This window comes from Trichogramma pretiosum, unplaced genomic scaffold (assembly GCF_000599845.2).
Source record: "Trichogramma pretiosum strain Unisexual culture from Peru unplaced genomic scaffold, Tpre_2.0 scaffold24, whole genome shotgun sequence".
NCBI classification, from domain to species: domain Eukaryota; kingdom Metazoa; phylum Arthropoda; class Insecta; order Hymenoptera; family Trichogrammatidae; genus Trichogramma; species Trichogramma pretiosum.
The window spans coordinates 362,467-369,288 of record NW_019641611.1 but is presented as its reverse complement, the minus strand read 5'-3'; the positions used below and the strand labels follow the sequence as shown (position 1 = coordinate 369,288).

The following is a 6,822-nucleotide window of genomic DNA, read 5'->3' as shown; positions in this document are numbered from 1 at the left end:
TTGGATCTTCAAGGCAAAAGAGCTTTCGAAATGTCTAATAGCGTCGCGTTGCGACGTCTCTTCACGGAACAACGACGAAAATAGTTGCGCAAAAATGGAGCACAACCACTCTACTGGACAAGAGAGAGTCCCCGAGAGACGATCGTCGCTCGCGCGCTCGTTTTTTTCCGTACCGAAAGCCCAAAAAGATTTTCCATCGGTATCATGCCGGCGTTTCGCCACTTTACGCTGATTCACCATATCGATTGCGCCGTTCGATTTTCTAAAAATTGAAAATGTGACGGTCGGGCTGACGGTCTCCGGACCGTGTCGCAGCTGCACTCCATTAGAATTTAAATTACTCCGCTGCAGCTCGTATGGTCGCCCTCTTCAAAGCAAAACTGTGATGCTAGTGTCAATTAGAAGGGGTGAAATTTCATCAACGGCTTCGCATTGCGAACATTAATTCGAGTACTCGATGATAGCAGACACAAATCGTAATCTGTAATCCGCTGGATGCTTTGTGTCGTTTTGCGTCTGCTCCTATGTGAACACAACTTGCTGCCCGCAGCAGCTCTCTATATTACTGTATCTGCTATGTGAAAGCTGTCGTGGCCGATCGACACAGTGTTTGCTGCTCGTATGCAGCGATTGATGCTGCTACAAACTGACACATTTTCATCTTGGAAATTGGGAAACATAGTACTTTTTGCACGTTAATTCTCGCGTACCTTCTGCCGAACGAAAAACAGTCAAGATGGTTTTAGCGGATCTTGGGCGTAAAATTACGTCGGCTTTGCGTTCGCTCAGCAATGCCACAGTCATTAATGAAGAGGTAGGTTATGTTTTTCACATCGTAAACATATGTATTCGTTTACCTTGTTGATGTGTGCATCAAACAGATGTTTGAAAAAATGATCAACGATGCCTTTTCTTTTTTCGTCCTAGGTACTAAATTCCATGCTAAAAGAAATATGCGCTGCTTTGCTCGAAGCCGACGTCAACGTAATGTTGGTCAAAAGGCTGCGCGAAAGCGTGAGAAATGTCATTGATTTTGATGATATGGCTGGTGGACTTAACAAACGACGTATGATACAAAGTGCTGTATTCAATGAGCTCATCAAAGTAAGCAACATCTTATCCAATCAAATTTGTCAATCGTCAAATTTTTACACATTTTTTCACAAAAGTTTCATTCTGCATTAATAGCTCATTGACCCTGGAGTCAAAGCCTATCAACCTGTCAAAGGCAAGCCTAATGTTATCATGTTTGTTGGTCTTCAAGGCTCTGGCAAAACCACTACCTGTACTAAATTAGCTTATCACTATCTTAAGAAAAATTGGAAGTCATGTTTAGTGTGTGCTGATACATTCCGTGCTGGTGCATACGATCAAATTAAACAAAATGCTACTAAAGCCAGAATTCCATTCTATGGAAGTTACACAGAAGTTGATCCAGTTGTTATTGCTACAGAAGGTGTTGATATGTTTAAAAAAGAAGGCTATGAAATTATTATTGTTGATACTAGTGGTAGGCATAAGCAAGAAGAGTCACTGTTTGAAGAAATGTTACAAGTATCCAATGCAGTTGTAAGTATTATGTGATTTTTGAAAATAATTTCATGTATAAAATTAAAAACTACCAAGTATCTATATTATTTTTTAGCAACCAGACAATATTATATTCGTTATGGATGCTACAATAGGACAAGCTTGTGAGGCACAAGCCAAAGCTTTTAAAGAAAGAGTCAATGTAGGTTCCATTATTATCACCAAGTTGGATGGACATGCCAAAGGTGGTGGTGCTCTATCAGCGTAAGTATAAAAAAGCATTTTAGTACTAAAATATTAAACACTAACTTTTAATTATTAATTAAATAATTATTACAGAGTTGCAGCCACAAAAAGTCCAGTTATTTTTGTTGGTACTGGAGAACATATAGATGATCTTGAACCATTCAAAACAAAGCCGTTTATTAGTAAATTATTGGGTATGGGAGATATCGAGGGATTAATAGACAAAGTTAATGAGCTGAATCTTGATGACAACGAAGAGTTATTAGAAAAAATTAAACATGGTCAATTTACACTCCGAGACATGTATGAACAGTTCCAAAATATCATGAAAATGGGTCCTTTCTCACAAATCATGGTTTGTTATTAATTTAATTTAAAAATAAAGATTATGCTATGTGCCTGACTTTCAATTTTATGTTTTAAAAGGGTATGATTCCTGGATTCAGTCAAGACTTTATGTCAAAAGGAACAGAGCAAGAGTCAATGGCAAGACTGAAAAAATTAATGACTATGATGGATAGTATGAACGATGCAGAGTTAGATAACAGAGATGGAGCAAAATTATTTAGTAAACAGCAAGGTCGAATAGTAAGAATAGCTCGCGGATCTGGCGTTACAGAAAAAGACGTGAAAGATTTGATCACACAGTACACAAAGTTTGCTGCTGTTGTCAAGAAAATGGGTGGAATCAAAGGTCTCTTCAAGAGTGGGGACATGACGAAAAATGTTAATCCTGCTCAAATGGCAAAACTTAATCAGCAAATGGCAAAAATGATGGATCCTCGGGTACTTCATCAAATGGGTAAATATCGATTTTTCAGTCTGCAATGTAAATATTCATGGTCAAGTTTGAAAATATTCACTTGTTTTTTTATTCACAGGTGGCATGTCTGGACTTCAAAACATGATGAGGCAATTACAACAAGGTGCGGCTGGGGGCTTGAGCAATTTGATGGGAGGATTTGGTGGCCAATCTTGAAGCAATAACAGTGCTTGAATTCCATAACTTCACGTACTGCCATTTGTTGTACATACTACATGTTTACACGAGTTATTGTATATTTTGTACATTGGGCTTAGAGCCTATAAGATATATTAACGAAAAAAAATAAATAAACCAATATAATGTTTCATTCAAATGTGAATACGATCTCGTGCTTCTTTGCAACATAGTACATTCGATGCTATTATATTATTATTACATAGTTCCGCATCGATGTGCGGTTACACGCATTACACAATAAGTATTGAGTAATGTATTCTTTAATACCGGAACCAGCCTGGGATTTAACAAAAGCTCCATAACGCGGCAGCGAATTCAAGGCAAGACAATAATCTAAAATCCAGCGTCAGAGAAAAAAAATCATCGTTTACGGAAGTTATGTTACGTGCCCCGCAAGCGCGATCATCTACGGAATGTGCGAGTGAAGCCCTGCACCAACAACCTGTTTTATTCTTCGAGTGCGCGCGAGCTGTTTAATCTGTGCAGTAACGCGGCTCTCCAATATTCAGTTTGTGCAGTAAATAAACCGAAGTCAAGGGCTTGAACTTGAAAATCTATGCGATTTTGTTAAGTGCTCATAATCGTGAGCTCGGGTAGTTCCTGCATGTATTACTGTTCTGTTGTACGACAACGTAATTAATGAAGTAATATGTAAACACGAAAAAAAGTGTTTTAAATAAAAAATCATTAATTGTATTTCCAAATCTTACATTTTTTTTCTATCATTAAAAATATAGTATTGAGTTTATGGTACTCTATTTTGTGTCAAAATAATTCATATCTAGTACTGCTATCATCTTTAATCAGAATAGTTCAAATTTACCTAGATGAATAAAAAAAGTGAGATTCCCGAATCAAAAATTGATGAAAAGGAATTGAAAATTTCAAATAAAAGCTTCTTTGTTTTTTATCATCAGTATACATATATAATTGGATCGATGCAAGAGCGAGGGCTTCGTTTAAGTATTACTGTAGGATGAACTTTGGTCAATTAAATAAAAAGGTATAAGTAAAATAAAATACAATATGTTAGCAGACACATGCTAATATTTTATTGTTCTGCAATTATCATATACTTATTACTTTACTCATGATACTTTATTCTAAGGTTATATATTTTTCTGCAGGTATGGCTACAATAAAATTAGACAACACGACATATATCTGACAAACGACATAACAACGATCGATTTCATAGTTACACCGACGTTTTCATTATTTTTCTTATTTTTATTTTGTTCATACGTAATCTCTCTATATATATTTTTTTTAAATATTCATGAGTGCATGTTCAAAGCTGAATAATCGTGAAAAGTACCTCAGGCACTCACTTTTGAAAGAAAACTTTCATTTACAATGATTGTACATCCAAAATATCGGTGTAAAATTTTATAAAAATTTACTTTACGAAAAACAATTTTTTTCTTTTTTTTTTCTTGTAAAATAGGCATTTTACTGTTTCGAAGACGTGAATAACATTTACACACTTCTCATAAGGCGTAACAATTAGTCGATCTTTTAAATTATAAACATTTGATGATTTGTATAAAAGAACAATTGAACTTGACTACGATCTGCCGTTTCCTTAAATGATTCAACGGAAGATGAACATATTTATGTGATGTTGACTCGCGATTTTTGACTCGCTTGGTTCTATAACTGTTTACGCGTTTCTTTATCGTAAGTTTATATTGTCATATATCATATGAATATTTCTTTTATTACAAAGGTTTGATGCAAAACTTGTAGTACTTTTTTAATTTCTTAAAATTAGCAGCGTACATACGATAAATTGTTTGATTATCTTATAACAGAGTACTTTTTAGTTCAGTAAAACACCATGACGCAATAAAAAAAAGGTAGTTAACGGCTGCTCCAAATACAATATGTATAATAATCATTAAATTTTTCTACAAACTTGGTAGAAAAAAATAAACGCAAAATAGATTAAAATATTACGAAAGGTAGTTTTTCCCCGTTCTGTCCGTTTATCATTCAGTTCATTAAAAATGATAACGATCAATTGAAAAATACATTCATTTAAATTTCGATTCCTAACTCATTATATATAGGACACACTGGACAACGCATTGCTTCCATCAGCAAAGTATATCATTATGAATAATCATTATCCTTACTCTCGGACTAAATATGCTGAAATTGCGACTCGTCCATCTAATAAAGCAAATAAATAAATAAATAAGTAAAGAAAAAAAAAATAAAATATGAGAATCGCACATGCTTGTAAAAGAGGCATGTAAATTTTGCTTAAAATACATCGATGGACGATTCGCTCCAATAAAACATCGATTATGTTTCCTTAAGATTTACATGGTTCTATGTACAAATTCATAAAAGTATATTAATTTTTTATCATTAATTAATATAGAGACTTTCATTGTATTATAGTTTCTCAGTATCTTTAACTTCGGCCTCAACGACGCTACATGTTGAGCGTGTATTTGTTTGATCATTCATTTACCTTTATAAATCTCTAATCATTTTTTTTTCATTCACATGAAATTCCATGCGATTGCAAATATAATAGTGATAGTAAAATAATAATTACTAAAAGTAAAAGTAGTAATAGTATGATTTACATGCACACAAAACAGGCTCACACGCGAGTACAACTGTTACATGATTATTTCAGAGCTTGATATATGGTTTTATTTCTCTCTCTCTCTCTCTCTCTCTCTCTCTTTATTTATATATAACTAATCTCAAATGTATCGAAGAAGAAAAGATACAAATCGATGAGTAATCGTTCACTCGATGAAAGTAATGTTTATTTCATGTTATCCAAAATGCAACAAATACAAATTTGTATGGTGTGAGCGATTTCTCAACATTTTTAAAACTTTTCATTTGATACGAATGAGACAACAAAGCACAGTTCTGTACATATTGTGGTTAATAAAAGTGCATTTTGTAATTCGCACAAAAGTTGAAGGAAAGTACGCGATTGGTGTGTGCATATAGATCGTTTTTCCTGGACAAATAATTACACATAACATGTGAACGTATGCGATATATATGTATCATATAGATAAGGGAGCAAGAGAAAGAAAGGCCGATTAATTTTATACATTGTTGTAAAATCGTCGTCGATTGGCACACGATCGATTGATCACTTAATGTACAGAACAATTACAAAGTTGGCAATTCTGTTTGCTTGGTTTTTTTCTTGCTTGTTAGTTTAAGGCACTTCTCGAGACCGATACATTACAATATTTATATGTGTATATAAAAAGTGATTGGTATATTTTATATCGTGAGACAGGCATGAAGATGAAATTGACGTGGCAGGCTTCATCGTTCTTTGATACAATTTCTTTTATACAGCTCGTTTTTCATGTTCGAGGCGAAGAAAATTCGGCGACTGCAGTAGTAGTAATAGAATTATTAGTAGTGGCTGCTGCTGCTGTTGCGGCGCTTCACAGCGGTTTCGTGAAATTGGCCGGGAACATTCCCTTCTCCGTCGTGCCCTCCTTGATTCCCATCAGCCAGCCTTCCTCCTGCAAAAAGAGGACAAAAATTAGCCGTCATATATTTACGGATGTCGTAGCGGTCACCTTGTACGGAATGTATATAACATACATATACATATAGAGGGTTACAAACCTGTTCTTCCGGATCGTCGTACTCGACGACGCGTATGATTTCGCCGACCTCGAACGACAGCTCGTCGACATCTTCGCGCTGATATTTGTAGGTGGCCTTAACCCTGTAGAGTACGCCTGGCGGAAGATTGTCCGTTGTCGCCCCTGTAGATAAATGGATACCATTTTCATATTCCACGTCTAGAAGAGAGGACGATTCAATTTGCCGCCATTAGGTGGGTACATGTCTCTGCGTAACATCGCGTGTGGGAGTATGTGTGTGTGTGCGTGCGCGTGTGCGGAGCATTGGTGCGAGAAAACGCTTTGTTTTTGTATTTCTCTCTCATGTGATAAGTAAACTCAACGAGACGACGTTTGACTCGTGCGATTACATTCATGTTTTGAAACACACATAATATGCAGTATACACATACATTTTCT

At 35.4% G+C, this 6,822-nt stretch overlaps 2 protein-coding genes across 6 annotated transcripts in view; one reads left to right on the top strand and one right to left on the bottom strand.

Moving 5' to 3' along the window:
- The first annotated feature begins 736 nt into the window (after window positions 1-736).
- On the top strand, window positions 737-2,921 carry LOC106648218 (signal recognition particle 54 kDa protein). Its single transcript, XM_014364931.1, has 7 exons — window positions 737-814; window positions 928-1,104; window positions 1,189-1,569; window positions 1,646-1,794; window positions 1,870-2,131; window positions 2,203-2,578; window positions 2,658-2,921. The coding sequence occupies exons 1-7, from the start codon at window positions 737-739 to the stop codon at window positions 2,753-2,755; spliced, it is 1,521 nt and encodes a 506-aa protein (XP_014220417.1). The 3' UTR covers window positions 2,756-2,921.
- Window positions 2,922-3,808: 887 nt separating this feature from the next.
- LOC106648383 (myc box-dependent-interacting protein 1) overlaps window positions 3,809-6,822 on the bottom strand; it is a 30,992-nt gene continuing 27,978 nt past the window's right edge. For 3 of the 5 annotated variants that reach the window (XM_014365247.2, XM_023458673.1, XM_014365249.2), the window contains 2 exons: window positions 6,404-6,582; window positions 3,809-6,297 (listed from right to left, as the gene is read on the bottom strand). In XM_014365247.2, the coding sequence (XP_014220733.1) occupies window positions 6,217-6,297; window positions 6,404-6,582 (260 nt within the window). In that variant the 3' untranslated portion in view covers window positions 3,809-6,216. The remainder of the gene's footprint in view (window positions 6,298-6,403; window positions 6,583-6,822) is intronic. The other 2 variants (XM_014365248.2, XM_014365250.2) reach the window with 2 other exon arrangements.

Coding starts and splice junctions, on each gene's coding strand:
- LOC106648218 (XM_014364931.1), top strand. CDS start 737: ATGGTTTTAGCGGATCTTGGGCGTAAAATTACGTCGGCTTTGCGTTCG. Junction 815..927: donor CCACAGTCATTAATGAAGAG/GTAGGTTATGTT, acceptor TTTTCGTCCTAG/GTACTAAATTCCATGCTAAA. Junction 1,795..1,869: donor GGTGGTGGTGCTCTATCAGC/GTAAGTATAAAA, acceptor TAATTATTACAG/AGTTGCAGCCACAAAAAGTC.